General features: G+C 43.2%; 1 protein-coding gene across 1 annotated transcript; it reads left to right on the forward strand.

Annotated features, from left to right (window-relative positions):
• Positions 1 to 4814: 4814 nt before the first annotated feature.
• Positions 4815 to 16350, forward strand: LOC118885364 (NACHT, LRR and PYD domains-containing protein 8-like). The gene is given in 7 exon segments (XM_036833983.1): positions 4815 to 4986; positions 8363 to 8617; positions 9831 to 9905; positions 11060 to 11277; positions 11279 to 12660; positions 13723 to 13893; positions 16179 to 16350. Coding segments are annotated over 7 exon segments (2445 nt in total).

The following is a 16350-nucleotide window of genomic DNA, read 5'->3' on the forward strand; positions in this document are numbered from 1 at the left end:
CTGGCCCAACACGCAAGGTTTCCAGCTTCACTCAAGAACGCTTACAGCCACAAAATGAATAGCACCTGTAGAAGATAGACAGCTAAGACCATGAACCATGACTTGCACCTGCTTCAAGACTGTCTAATCTAGCCACGTGTTCTGTTTTCTCCTCACAGCATCTCCTGCTCCCTGTGTTTGTGTGGCTTATTTCTCTCCCTCTCTCTCTTCCACGTGAATGTCAAGTCGCTTTGAACACAGACCTTGCCTGTCCTAGGCTGTACCACCAGTGCCTAGAAAAGCACTGGACAGACATGAGGACCTCAGCTCTAAGGAGAAGGAAAAATGATACTGATGGAAGAAATGTTCACGTCGTGAGGTATGGGGAGGTCCTTCTGGATGATACATGATTTGGCTTGAACTTGACGTTAGCTAGAACAGCCTGTCTTCGGGCCTGTCACACGTACATTGTACATCTGCTTTAACCATGAAGTGTGGCTCTGGCTCATCATCCAGTTACAGGAAGGGTTAAGTCTCAACCCCCTGCAGTCGCCCACCATCAGTGCACTGAAGGGAATTCAGGATGGGAAAAACAGGACGAAGCTTTCTGTGCTTTCACCTTCAGGCTCCTACATAGTGAAATGCATATCTAAGGAAGAATTTCAATGACCCCAGACTCTTGCATCTTCCCATATACAGATAAACACTAAAATCAACTTGAGAGACCTTTCTTTGTGATTAGCAGTCATCTTTTACAAAGATGTATGCTTGACTGCATGTATTTCCTAACCAAAAAAAAAAAAAAAATCATATATCCTGGCCCCTCCTTTACCTCTTTGGAGATCCCCCTCACAGCTACTGAGAGGCTGTTTTCCAGGCTATAGTCCTCAGTTTGGCTCCAAAAAAAGTCTTCTAATCTTATTATAGATTGTTTATTATTTACATCAACAATACTAAGCACTTCCTATATACCATGAATTGTTACCCTCATTTCATTCTCGCTTCTGTTGTCTGCCCTCTGGTGGTTGAGGCTATCTAAGAGGCTTGATGGGAGGCTCTGGTCTCATTCTCTAAACAACCAGTCATGCACAGTTTTGTTTACTAATTCTATTTTTTAAAAGTGAAAATGAAATGACATCTTCACAATGCTGTGAAGAACAAAATACCCTGCCACTTAGATTCTACGTCCAGTGAAAATATCCTTTAAAAATGAGGGGAAAATAAAGAGATTTCCAATCAAATGCTGAGTAGCCAGGGGCCGCCGGGAGGTGGGAGAAATGGGAGATGTTAGTCAAAGGGTACACATTTGCATTACACAATGAATAATATCTAGGGATGTAATGCACACCTCGGTGGCTATGGTTAATAATACTCTGTTGTATTCTTGGAATTTGCAAAGAGAGTAAGTCTTAAATGTTCTCACCACACACAAAGTCAACTACGTGAGGTGATTGGTATGTTCATTAACTTGACTGTAGTGATCATTTCACAAAGTTTATGTGTGTTAAATAATGTTGAATAGCTTTAAAAATCATTTTGTACAACTTAGACATGAACAATTTTTATTTGTCCATCTTAGCTCGATAAAGCCATAAATTTTTAAACTTTTAAAAACAGAATTTATTGCCAGCAGACATACAACCACTAAAAACCATCCAAAAACTTTTTCAGATGAAAGTATAGCAGCACAGAAGGAAAGAAAAAGCACAGAGGTAGCTGGTGTGTGAATCAATGTGAATGAATATTAACCCTTGACAACAACAACAACAACATCTTCTGGACTTTATAACATACGTAGTAAAATATGAAAACAATAACACAAAGGATGAAAGGAAAGTAAATGAAACAACTGTTTCAAGGTTCTTGCATTGATTGTAAAGTCCGGATGTAATCTCAGGTCAACTATTGGTGAAAGATGAATATTGAACTCTCTGGGGCAACCACTCTAAGAATAAAAGAATGTAACTAAGTTAAAGAAAAATGATATTACAAAGTATTTAGTTTATTCAAAAAATGGTAAAAAAAGAATAGAAAACAAGAAAATATACTAAATTCCAAATGTGTCAACAATTATATAAGCATAAGGGGGCTAAACACTAAAGAAGACTATGTCAAATTAGATCAAAAATAAAAGGTACACTTCAAGTACAAGAGCATAAAACGTTTAACATAAATTAATGGGGAAAAATGCAGCGTGCACACCCTAACACGAAAAAAAATGGGTACAGCTGTATCATTACCAAAATAGATTTTAAGGCAAAATTGTTACTAAATACAGCACACTTCATAACAGAATCAGTCCAGCAGGAAGATACAGCAAGTCTAAAATTTTATGTACCAAATAGTATAGCTTCAAAATATATAAAGCGAAAAATAGAACTAAAAGAATGATTAATTGGAGATTTAAACACACATCTCAATAACGAAGTGAAAAAGCAGGGGGAGGGTTGGATTGGGAGTTCAGGATTAGCTGATGGAAATTATTATTATATATAGAATGAATAAACAACAAGGTCCTACTGTGTAGCACAGGGAACTATATTCAATATCCTGTGATGAACCATAATGGAAAAGAATATGAAAAAGAAAGCATATATATGTATAACTGAATCACTTTGCTGTAGAGCAGAAATTAACACAACGTTGTAAATCAACAATACTTCAATTTTTAAAAAATGGAAAAAAATTATTCCTTCAACCTTTCTGTGCATGCCTAAGAATGACTTTGGAAAGCACCACAAGCACTGATTTGGGGAGTTACAAATAAACTTTAGTGATCAGGTGAATTCAAAAGCATGGAATCCATGAATAAGGAAGATCAACTGTAATTAGTATCATGTGTGTTGAGTGTAAGACGGGATCCCACAGGGTCCATGAGATTATACCGTGTAGAACAAGGAAGCCTAGGAAAGGGAATTATAAGAGACTTGAAGGATGCATCAGATTGAGGCAAGGAGGGTGGAAAGAGGGTTACAGGGCAGTGGTCAGTGAAAACAGGTGCAGAAACCCTGGAGGCAGAAAATACAGGAAGGGAGAAATTCAGCTGCAGTTTCTCAAAGACCTATCAAATCTCCTGGGTGTAGAAAGTGGGAAGCGTCAAATGAGAGTGAAGCAGAGCGGGACCCTATGGTCCTTGGCCCCCATGTCCTCAGCCTGCCTTTTGTCTGTGGGAAAACTTTAGTCAAAGAATAAGTTTAATCAGAGAAGTGAAAAAATGCAGAAGGAAAACACTCCAACAAGACTGCATAATAATCATTTAGTCTTTAAGCAGAGTCAAGGACGTTAGTTCCTTCTTAAGGGCTATAAGGTAATATTCTGACCCATATCCTGTGAGCTGTCTTGTAGATACTGAAATGCCCACCAGGAGGAAGAAGTTAACTACATGATGACCAGACTGTAGCCATGACATAAACTGCCACAATTCCGAGAATTGGCTTCAAAGAAATGGAAACAAAATGACCCTGGACCTGAAGACTAACTGTACTTAAAACAATCCATGCAGAGGCAAAGAATATACAAATCAATTTTCACTGCAAAGTAAAGGAGCTGTTACAGTGGAAAAAAAAAAAAAAAAAAAAAAAAACAATCAATGAAGCTGATCAGACCACTGATGACCAATGTCAAGACGACTGTCAGAGGTGACTGTGCTGTTTCTGCATGGAGCTCCCTCTCTCCATCTATAAAAGCTCTTGGCCCCTGATTGTCAAGGAGGGGGGAGTCAGGCTGTGGACAGGAGTCCGCATTCCCGCCCCGCAGTTGCTAGCGTCCAAAATAAAGCAAACTTTCCTTTCCACCAACCTTGCCTCTTTATTGGCTTTTGAGCGGCGAGCAGCCTGACGCCACTTTCACTTACGAGAGGACAGAGGTGCAACAGATTCCTGCTGATTAAGAAAACGCCGGCAACAATGACTCCCCATCTTCCGCTCCGCACCCCGAGCTCCTGGTAACCACCTTTCTAGTCTCTGCTTATAAAAGTTGGAGTCTTTTCTGTACCTCACAGACTGGAATCCTGCAGTATTTTCCTACTGGGATTGGCTTACTTCACTTAGGATAATGTTCTCCAGCTTCATCCATGCTGTCACAAACGGCAGGATTTCCTTCTTTTTTAAGGCTGAATAAGATTCTATACGGACTTCCCTGGTGATCCGGTGGGTAAGACTCTGCGCTCCCAATGCAGGGGGCCCAAGTTCCATCCCTGGTCAGGGAACTAGATCCTACATGCCACAACTAAAAAGAAAAAAAAAAAAGATCCCACATGCTGCAACGAAGATCCCGCATGTTGCAACTAAGACCCCGAGCAGCCTAAATAAATAAGTAAATAAATGTGCTTAACCCTGTTCTCATTAAAGTTAAAAACAAAAAAGATTCTATTGTATGTATCACCCATGGTGTAAGTTTCAGTTATGCAAGATGAATTAGTTCTGGGGACCTGCCCTACATCAAAGTGCCCATAGTCATCAATACTGAATTGTACTCTGAAAATTTTCAGAGGATAGGTGTCATGTTAAATGTTCCTACTACACACACGCATACACTACACACACAGGACACAAACTTTTGGAGGTGCTGGCCATATCTATTCCCTTGATTGTGGTGTATGCCTGTGTCCAAACTCATCAAGTTGCATATGTTAAATACATGCAGTGTTTTTTTCATATATTAATTATACCTCAAAAAAGCTGGTTGTTTCTACCCACCCCACTACTTTAAATCAATCACAATAAAGCTGTTCTTTTAAAAAAGAAAAGAAAAACCAAAGGACAGAAAAGTTTGAAGCCCCAGAGAAAGGAGACATCACTTACCAAACAGACTTCTAATCTCATACAAGTTTCGAGATGCCGTTTCCAGGGAGCCTCAAAGAGGAAGTCAACTCCACGCCCTCCCCAGCCTCTGATTGGCCCTTGGGTCCCTTCAGCTCCTATCAGATCTGTCTCTGGGTGTCCCGCCCCCTCCATTGCAGCCTATCCCCGCATAGGTCAAGAAGCTACCAAAACTCAGCTGCTACAGGTAATTGCTGACTCCTTCTCTTTTAGGTGTAAATCATCCGCACCTGGGAGAGGAGAGGCAGAGATGGGTTTCTAATTAAAAGATGGGATAGGGAGGGTGGGAGGGAGGGAGACGCAAGAGGGAAGAGATATGGGAACATATGTATATGTGTAACTGATTCACTTTGTTATAAAGCAGAAACTAACACACCATTGTAAAGCAATTATACTACAATAAAGATGTTAAAAAAATAAAATAAAAAAATAAAATAAAATGTAATTCAGTGAGCTCTGACAGATGCACACACTCAGGAAACCACTGCCACAATCAAGACAGAATATACCTAAAAAAAAAAAACCAATAAACAAAACAAACCAAAAAAAACACCATCTGATGTAAATGGAATCTTCCACTTTAGCCAAAGGCCACTGATGTGAATACCTCTCCTACCATCTGAGGGGTCTTCTAGAACAATGAAAGATGAAAGGAATCAAGAGTGCATGAGGTCTCAGATACAGAGAACAGACTAGTGGTTGCCAAGGGGGAGGGAAGGTGGGGGAGGGAAGGATTGGGTGTTTAGGGTTAGCAGATGCAGACTATTATATATTGAATGGATAAACAACAAGGTCCTACTGTATAGCACAGGGAACTATATTCAATTTCCCGGGATAAACCATCATGGAAAAGAATATTAAAAAGAAAGCATATATATGTATAACTGAATCACTTTGCCGTACAGCAGAAACTAACATAACATTGTAAATCAATTAGACTTCAATACAATTTAAAGTATTTATTTATTTATTTATGGCTGTGTTGGGTGGGTCTTCGTTTCTGTGCGAGGGCTTTCTCTAGTTGTGGCAAGTGGGGGCCACTCTTCATCGCGGTGCGCGGGCCTCTCACCATCACGGCCTCTTTTGTTGCGGAGCACAGGCTCCAGACGCGCAGGCTCAGTAGTTGTGGCTCACGGGCCCAGTTGCTCCGCGGCATGTGGGATCTTCCCAGACCAGGGCTCGAACCCGTGTCCCCTGCATTGGCAGGCAGATTCTCAACCACTGCGCCACCAGGGAAGCCCTACAATTTAAAAAAACAGTCTATGAGCCCTGAAAATCACAGAGGCAACCACATCTAGGGACCGCTTCTTCTCCCAATGCCAGGAAAACCACCCATGAAGCCGTTCCATCATAAACACGGAGGCTTTTCCACTGAAGTCAGGAACGAGACAGATGGTCTCATGGTCACCACTAATTAACATCATGTTGGAGGTATTAGCCAATTAAATTAGCAATTTTAACTAATTTAACTCACCCCTGTCACAAACATCATCCCAAAACAGAAAGAAAATGCATTTGGTTTGCCCCACCTTCCAACTTAATAGGCTCTGGGGATACAGGCAGTTGACAACTGTAACTAATTTTAAATTTAAATCAGCAATTAGAGAAAGGCATAAGAATTGGAAAGGAATGGTAAAACTATATGTGCAGATAACTTCATTACATTTCAGAAAACCCAAAAGACCTCATGGAAATCTACTACCAATATATGTGTTTATATATATGTCTCTGTGTGTGTGTGTGTGTGTGTGTCATTTTCCTACATGCTCTGAGTCTCCTTTGACAGGGTCTATTGCTTTGGGACGCACATTAGGTCCTGGTGATACTGAAACCCCCCTTTTGCTTAGTAAGATTACATTCCAAATAGGGGAGATGCTCATGTGAACAAGATCATCCAATTAATTGCTGTAGATGTTTTCCATTGGATGCAGCACCTTTGGGCTGACAACAGTGTTAGCCCTCTGTGAGTTTGGGGAACACTCCAAACCTGTAATTTTCTAAAGTTGCTTGTTCTTCTGAATCTCAGAGGCAGGGGAGCAGATCCTTCACAAATTGGAAGCACCTGTGAGAATAAGCCTTGTGGCCCAATTCCTCTGACCAAGGATGCTAAATGCTTTCAAATCCGTGCCATGAAGAAGAATGACAACGCACCAGCCCAGCCAATGGGAAGGGACGATGCACGTTGCCCAGAACCCCAGAGCCTATTAAGGTGGAACGTGGGGCAGACCAAGTGCTTTTTCTTTCTGCTTTGGGAGATGTTTGTGACAGGAAGGAGACAGGCAGCCTAATTCCCTTCAGCGGTGAGTGGTGGTGTTGTTTTCCTCTCTCTTCTATCTCCTATTTTTCCACTTCACCTTCTTACAGATACTATACCAGATACTTGAGTTCACCAGGTCCAGCTGGGCTCAGTTTGTTCTTCTTTTTCCAGTTCCTTGAGGTGTAGAGTTAGGTTGTTTATTTGAGACCTTTCTTTTTTCTTAATGTAGACTTTTTCTTTTTGCTCAAATATCAGAATAACAGAATCAAGAGTGGAGGTGAAGGTTAAGTAGCATGGCTACTTAAGAGGTGGTCGTCATCCACAGGGAGCTTGCAATTCTCCAAAACCACTGCAGTCAATTGAAGGAGATAAAACTTTGAGTCAGTGCCCAATACATGGTGACTTAAGTATCCAGGAAGTTCTCGGGTGATGGAGATGAGAGTGAACAGATGATAATACATAAAAAAGATAACTCAGAGAAGCAATAGGATATGAGTAGTAGGTAGACCAAGGCGAAAGCCCCACTCCCCCTAGTGACTTCATTCTTTTCTCCTCCACATTCCACTTTTTACACACAATAAACACGATGGAAGAAGACAAAAGAAAGACATATGGTGGAGAAGATGCAAGAAGATGCATAGAAGGGAATAAACCTTTGATTCCAGTGCTTTTTATAAATTCCCATTGAGCCTTTAAAATAATCACGGTATAGAAGGAAGCCCTGAGTCACTGTTAGCTATGATGAACCAGGCACCGTCTTAAATGTACTTGTGGGTGTATCTCTTTGAGAATCCTCATAACCCCAAGAGCACATATGGTAAGACCCCAGTATCAGAGATGAGAAAAGAGGTGCAAAGAGGCTCTGCAATTTTCCCAAAGTCACCTTCCTAATAAGTGGCATAGAGAATTAAAAACTACAAAGTGGTTTTGAGTCTAAACACTGAGCCCCAATACTGGAGAGGCTCCCAGGTTTTTCCGCAGGCCAGAGAATCTTTGAGGAAGGGAGGGAAGAGGATATCCAGCACATGGTATGCTCCATCCAATATGGATTACATAAATCTGTCCCCTGGGGTGGTGTTTTCACGTTCTTGTAACTTCATGTCTCCCCAGGTCACGTCTCTTCTCTCCTCCAACTGGTCCTCCTTGTCGCTGGCGCTAAGGCTCTCAGCTCTTGAGTAACGATGAGCTATGTGAACTGGAGTTGACTCTTCCTCCTGCCCCTCCTCCTCTCCTTCCCCCCCTTCCTTCTCCTCTCACTCCCCTTCTTCCTTCTCATCCTCTCCTCCTCCACCTTTCCCTTTCAAAGACGGAGTCATGCTGTACATGGTCTACTTAAGCAAGGAGAATCTACAGAGGTTCAAGCAGCTTTTAGTGGAAGAGAGCCCCAGACCTGGCTCTCTCCAGATCAGCTGGGACCAGCTGAAGACAGCCCGGTGTGGGGAGGTGGTTCACCTCCTAATCGAGTACTTCCCTGGACGCCTAGCTTGGGAGGTGACTCACGACATCTTCGCCAAGATGAACCAGGCAGAACTGTGTCTTCGGGTACAGATGGAGCTGAATGGTGAGTAAGAATCTGGTATACAAGATGGGGTTGGACTTGGGTGCTACAGAGCTAAACGCTTCACTAGCCACTCCTATGTAGATACACTATATTTACACTTTATTTTCTTATACATCTAAATATGCACATACATAGCTATATACACATATATGCACATACATACATGTATATTAAAGCGTTTTTTAAATTTCTTTCGACTATGGTTTTATCTTTTAATTTGGAAATTGGCTCCCTTTTTCATTGACGTATAGTTGATTTACAGTGTTGTGCTAGTTTCAGGTGTACACCACAGTGATTTGTATACATATATATTCTTTTTCAGATTCTTTCCATTATAGGTTATTCCAAAATATTGAGTTCCCTGTGCTATACAGTAGGATATTGTTGTTTATTTTATTATTTTTAAAATTTTTATTGGAGTATAGTTGATTTACAGTGTTGTGTTAGTTTCAGTTTCAGGTGTTAGTACAGCAAAGTGAATCAGTTACATATATACATATATCCACTCTTTTGTAGATTCTTTACCCATATAGGCCATTACAGAGTACTGAGTAGAGTTCCCTGTGCTATACAGTAGGTCCTTAGTAGTTATCTATTTCATATATAGTAGTGTGTATACATTGATCCCAATCTCCCAATTTACCCCTCCCCATACCTTTTCCCTTTGGTAACCATAAGTTTGTTTTCTGTGTGTGTGGGTCTATCCCTGTTTTTGTAAATAAGTTCATTTGTATCATTTCTTTAGATTCCACATACCTCTAATTCCATCCATGTTGCTGCAAATGGCATTATTTCATTCTTTCTCATGGCTGAGTACTATTCCATTGTCTGTATGTACCACATCTTTTTTCCCTATTCATCTGTCGATGGACATTTAGGTTGCTTCCTAAATGCACATACATGTACATTAAAGTGTTTCTGTGTTTTACATATATGTGTGTGTGTGAGTGCAGTGTTTGGCTGGGCTGTACATTTATATGTTATTAAACACCCTCCTAAGGACCTTCTGACACAGCACCATTTTCTCACTTCCTAACATCGCGATGGGAGGTCTAGGTAATCTTCTTCTCCCTGAACTAAGGTGGTGAGAGAATGAGACTCGTGAGTGACGTGGCCGCCGCTATCCTAAATGGTCCTGTTACCTCCGTGTTGCTCTCCCTGTTCTGTCCACCTTATCATTCCAGTGAGGGGCTCCTTTGTTTGTCTGTTCCAGACATTTTACCTAACTTGGAACCAGAGGCCTTGAACCCAAGAGAAACACAAATGAACTTGGAGGAAGATGAGTCTGGTATGTGCTGGCCCTGTGCAGCTTCTGGTGGGAAACAGGCTATGGGTGGGGATGAGAAGCCCAGTTCCCAAGGCAAGGCAGGCTGTAAATGAACATGTCTAGTGTCCCTTCTGTGAAGCAGAACTTCAGAAAAGAGCAGCTGGGCACTCACCTGAGCAGGAAGTCCAGCCACCGACCCAGCTGGATGCAGGGGCTCAGGCTACCTCCTCGAGACATCGCTTCTCTCCCTCCTTCCACTGGATTCAGTCTTGAGTGGTCCCTCCTCTGCACACCGGCCGTTTCTGCCACCAGCTGCCCTTAGCAACACCAGCAGGAAAAAAGACTGCTTATTTCTCACTTTTCCAGCACAACTCCTGGAGCTCACTCCCTTGAATGAACTGAGACCACGAGCTCCTCGATGAATGACGTGGTGAAATGCTCTGGTGGGTGGACTCTGGCTCATGTGCTTATGAGGCAGCTTGATGGTAGGTCCAGCCACCGTCCGAAGTAACGGCCGGAGAGTGGGAAGGGGGCGGTTCTCCAAAAAATTTAGGGTGCTGTTGCCAGGCTAGGAATGGTCAGTAGGTAGGCAAACACAGCAGCTATCTTAATCCATCCCTCCTTCCCTGTCTCCATTATCCTAGACCATCAAAGTAGGATTCTAGGGAGTTCCCTGGGGGTCCAGTGATTAGGACTCAGCGCTTTCACTGCCGAGGGCCCAGGTTCCATCCCTGGTCGGGGAAACTAAGATCCCACAAGCCACATGATGCAGCCAAAATAAAATTTAAAAAATACATTTTTTAATTTAAAAAATACAAATAACATAGATAAAGCTACCCCAGCCATCTTCTGAGAGTTAAGAAATAGGAAGAAAGGACCAAAGAACTGCGGTGCCAATAGAAGCTATGGGGTCACTGAACCAATTTCCAGAGCTTTATAACCACCCCCCACTTCTTATGTAACGAGCAGTTCTTGCTTTGTCTAAGCCACTTCAAGTTGTCTGTTCTGTCCCTTGCAGCTTCTTAATTGACGCACTGCTCTCCGGAAACGTGCGCGATTGATGCACTGTGTCCTGGAGCTGGATGTAGACACCAAGGCTCGTTTCCTGATTGTTCGGTTAGTTCTCGCAAACAACTGACGTTGTACCCCGTATCCCTCCCATCTCATTCATCCAGATAAATTACGGGAGTACAGACTACGCTTGATGAATGAATATTCGACCCTATGGAACAGGACCGCTTGGCCTGGGAACCACACGGACTTCTTTTACCAAGACCTACACAGAGAAGAGACATTCTTACCCTGTCTACTTCTTCCCAGAAAACCTCAAGGAAGACAGCCCAAGACTGTGGTTCTTCAGGGGGTCGCCAGGTTTGGAAAAACAAGCCTGGCCAAAAAAAGTAATGTTAGAATGGGCAGAAAACAAGTTCTACGCCCACAAGCTCTGGAACGCTTTCTACTTCCATCGCCAGGAGATGGGCCAGTTGGACGAGCAGAGCTTCACTGAGCTCATTGCACGCAAGTTGTCTGGGTCTCGGGCTCTGGCGTCCAAGATCATATCCAAAGCAGACCAGCTTCTGCTCCTCTTTGATGGCTTCGAGGAACTAACCTCAACCCTCATAGATAGACCAGAGGACCTGAGTGAAGACTGGAGCCAGAAGGTGCCCTGGTCTGTCCTCCTGACCAGTTTGCTGAGCAAAAGAATGCTTCCCGGGGCCACGCTAATCATCTTCCTGAGGTTCACCTCTTGGAAGAACTTGAATCCCTTTCTGAAATGCCCGTCTCTGATAACCCTTACAGGGTTTAGTGTGCCTGAGAGATCCAGGTATTTCAGGACGTACTTCAGAAACAAGAGCGAAGCTGATGAAGCCTTGAGTTTTGTCATGGGAAACACGATTCTCTTCTCCATGTGCCAGGTGCCTGTCATCTGCTGGATGGTATGTTCTTGTCTGAAACAGCAGATGGAGAGAGGAGCAAATCTCCTGCACACATTTCCAAACGCCACAGCTGTATTCGTCCACTATCTTTCCAGCTTGTTTCCAACCAGGGTTAGAAATCTTTTCAATAAGACTCACCAAGAACAATTGAAAGGTCTGTGCTCCTTGGCCGCAGAGGGCATGTGGGAAAGGAGATGGGTGTTTAATAAGAGAGATCTCAGCCTGGCCAGACTGGATGAAACGGACATTGAGACTTTTCTCAGCGTGAATATTTTTCGAAGGGTGGTGGGCAACAAAGACCTTTACGCCTTTGCCCACTTGAGCTTCCAGGAATTTTTTGCCGCCTTGTTGTATGTTCTCTGCTTCCCACGAAGACTCAGAAATTTCCATGTGTTGGACCGGTTCCACGTCCTACGCCTGATAGCACATCCCGGAAGAAAGAGAAACCATCTCACCCAGATGGCGCTTTTTTTATTTGGCCTTTTAAACGACACGTGCGCTCTAGCCGTGGAGCAGGTGTTCAGATGCAAGGTGTCCTTGGGCAACAAGAAGAAATTGCTGAAGGTCGCAGCCCAGCGCCATGAATGTGACCCACCAACCCCGCACCACGGGGTCCCACAGCTATTCAACTGTCTGCATGAAATCCGGGAGGAGGTATTTGTGAGTCAGATCCTAAACAACTGTCGTAAAGCTACTTTGGTCATCAGCAGAAGCAAAGACGTGCAAGTGTCTGCCTTTTGCCTTAAGTTCTGTCGACGTTTGCAGGAGTTAGAGCTGACTGTCACCCTGATCATCACCAAAGCGAGCAGCCTCTACCCGGATCCCCTTCCTGCCTCTGGGTAAGTGCGCCCATCTCTCCCTTGGTAGATTCACGGTCCTGTCGGGGACCTTGCCTACCATCTCCTGGGCATCTAGGGAGACCACCTCCGTCTTGAGGGAATCCCTTGCACGTGGGACTTTCAGTCTTAAAAACAGAACACGACGTAAAATAGAGAGCTAGTGGGACGTAGCCGCATAGCACAGAGAGATCAGCTCGGTGCTTTGTGACCACCTGGAGGGGTGGGATAGGGAGAATGGGAGGGAGACGCAAGAGGGAGGAGATATGGGGATATATGTATATGAATAGCTGATTCACTTTGTTATACAGCAGCAACTAACACACCATTGTAAAGCAATTATACCCCAATAAAGATGTTAAAAAAAAAAAAACAGAAGGTGTTCCTGGGGTGCCGATTTCCGTGCTAAAACTGGGAGAATCCTGGCAACAAACAAGAGGAGTGGTTCACCTACCTGGCCTCTATGCTTCACACCCTCCTTCCCATGTGTGGGGACTCCGTTTCATCTATCACCCCAATTCTGTACATCATAAGCCTTTTAGTCTCTAAGGAAGTGCTGTCCAACGAGACTTTCTATGATGGGGAAGAATGAAGGGGGAAATTAGAGGTACTCCCAGAGCCAAAGACAGTACGTGCTGGTCTTGCTCTGGATTTTGGATTCTGCACTCACCGTGCCCCTTCCCCACCCCGCAAAAAAGAAAGAATAATTTTCCCTTATTCTGTTCCTATACAGAGTTTTTTTCTTTTTAGTAACAATTTCATAAGCACAGAGTAAGAATATGGATTATATTTTGCATCCTAATCTCTGCCCCCATATAAATCCTAAGTGATTAAAAGGCAACTCCCTTTCTCTCTAAGTCATAGGAAAATAGAAGTGAGGCCACGAGTCTTCCTGGGATGAAATGACAAATCCTGTGACAGTTCTGCTGGGCATCTTCTTAAATGAGGGCATCTTATGACAGTCATAAAGGGGTCTGTGGTCATAAGGAAGCCCTGGGCTTGCTGGTAGGTTTTCTCAAGCTTAATCTCTAACGATGAGCCCTTTTCCCTTTTTCTCCCACACAGACCAGAGGGCAGTGATAGGTGTTATCTCTGGTGGCAAGACTTCTGCTCTGTGTTTAGGACACACGAGAGTTTGGAAGTCCTGGCTGTGACAAACAGTACTATGGATCCTGATTCAGTGAAGGTCCTTTCTACGGCACTGAAACGTCCACACTGTAAACTCCAAAAACTGATGTGAGTATAAAACACATCCTAGTTGGAAGGAATTCCATGGAAACAGACTGTTTCCCTCTCTGCTCACGCTAGGCGTGCTGAAGGCATCCGCGTCCATAGGTTTTTTTTCCTAGTCTGACTGAGATATAATTGACATATAACACTGCAGGTTTAAGTTTTACAGCATAATGACTTGACATGCATATATTGCAAAACGATGACCACAGTAAGTTTAGTCAACATCCGTCACTTCATACAGTTACCAAAATGTTCTTTCCTAGTGATTGAATGGTCTACTCTCTTAGCACCTTTCAAATCTACCACACAGCAGTGTTAACTACAGTCACCCCAGCACTTATTTGTCTTATAATTGGAAGTTTGTACCTTCTGACCACCTTCACTCAATTCCCCCACCCCCCGCCTCTGACAACCATAAATCTGATCTCTTTGTCTATGAGTTTCGTTATTTTTTAGATTCCACATGTAAGTGAGGTTGTTTCTCTAAAGAAGACATACAGATGGCCAACAGGCTCATGAAAAGAGGCTCAACGTCACTAAACATTAGAGGAATGCAGATGAAAACCACAATGACATATCCCCTCACACCTGTCATCAGAAACACAAGAGATAACAAGTGTTGGTGAGGAGGCAGAGAAAAGAGAACCCCAGTGCACTGTTGGTGAAAACGTGAATTGGCGGCCACCGTGGAAAACAGCATGGAGGTTCCTCAAAAAACTAAAACTCCTAGTTGTTTTTACTGCTCGAATCGTCATGTGCTAAGCAGGTACTTAGTATGGTTTACCACTGCATTCCTTTGAGGTAAGTACTGTTATCCTGATTTTTTTAAAGGGAGAACCAGAGAGGTTAAGTGACTTGTCTGAGGTCACACAGCTGGTAAGCTTTGGGGAACGCTCTCCATCTCAGACGGTCTGAGGCTCGCCTCCTCCATCACCACACCCCACTTCTGTGATGCACCACGCTTAGCAGGCCCCTGCGTGTCACAGGTCAAGATTCCCATGAAAGAGGGAAGAAGGTGAGCCAGGTCCAGCTGCAGTTTGGCAAGCTCTACGAAATGAGAAATGCATGTGCACCTTGACCCCAAGGTCCACTTTTTAAATCCACCCAAGGTAAATACATGTGCACATACTCGGAGGAATGGTTGAGAACATCACTGCAACATTATCTTCAATAGCAAAAAATGCACAGACATTTACGTAGCACTCACCCTCTGCTGGGCTGTCTGAGGTCCAGCATCACATTTCAGTGCTCTTAAAACTCACAAGCATCCTAAAGAAGTAGGTATTTCATGAGGAAGCTAGGGCACGAGGTTACACAGCTGGTACCTAATTGGAATACAGATTTAAACTCCAGAATCAGTTCTCTTAGCTACTACCCTATACTCTATCTCCCTAACATTTTTAAAATTCAGAAACTTAATACTTCATCAAAATTCCTTGAAATAGCCCAGCCGGCCAGTATCTGAACTATTTCCTCTCCTGTTAGTATAATGGTTATCATTGGCTCCCATTTTTTGAGTATCTTCCTTTCTACATCAAGCCCTATGCAGAGTCTCCTAGAGGCATCACGTGTGTTCATTCTTGTGACCATCCTAAGCGGAAAATGTCATGAGCTCTCTCGAGGACGTGAAATGAGGTTTGGGGAGATTAAGTGACTTACATAACGTCGTCCAACAAGGAGGCTGAGCTGAGAAGAGAACCCAGTATGGAGCCCTGGGCTGCACAGAAAGGGGCCTCACGTATTTATGGACTGATTGAACGAAGAACTAATTAGCAAATGGGGAAATGTTGGTCAAAATGTACTACAAACTTCCAGTTAAAGGATGAATACTTTCTGGGGATCTAATGCACAGCATGGCGACCATAGTTAACAATACTGTATCGTTCGTATACTTGAAAGTTGCTAAGAGCTTCAATGTTCTTACCACAAAAAAGAAATGGTAAGCATGTGACCAGATGGAGGTGGTTAGTTGACGCTCAGGTGGTAATCATTTTGCAATATGTAAGTGCATCAAATCAACAAGTGCTGTACACTTTAAACTGATACATTATTATCTGCATCATCTCAACAAAGCTGGAGGGAAAAAAAGAACTAATTAGCCACCTTGATTGTGGTGATGGTTTCATGGGTGTATGAACACGTCCAAACTCATGAAATTGGGTGCATTAGATATATGATAGATGCACTTTTTTTGGTGTGTCGATTATACCTCAATAAAGCTGTTCAAGAAAACAGAGCTGATGGGCTGACGCGAGCCTATGATAACCGGACACTGCTTACCTCTGCAGCTTTAGGCATGTGAGCCCCCTCGTGTTGAATGAAGCCTTAATCAGCGTTCTGGTGGAAAACCAGTACCTAAGATACTTGGAAATACAAGACACTGAAGTGAGATGCCAGGTCATGGAGTTTCTGTGCGATGCCTTGAGACATCCCCAGTGTTTTCTACAGTGTCTGAGGTGA

This window comes from Balaenoptera musculus, chromosome 19 (genome assembly GCF_009873245.2).
Source record: "Balaenoptera musculus isolate JJ_BM4_2016_0621 chromosome 19, mBalMus1.pri.v3, whole genome shotgun sequence".
NCBI lineage: Eukaryota > Metazoa > Chordata > Mammalia > Artiodactyla > Balaenopteridae > Balaenoptera > Balaenoptera musculus.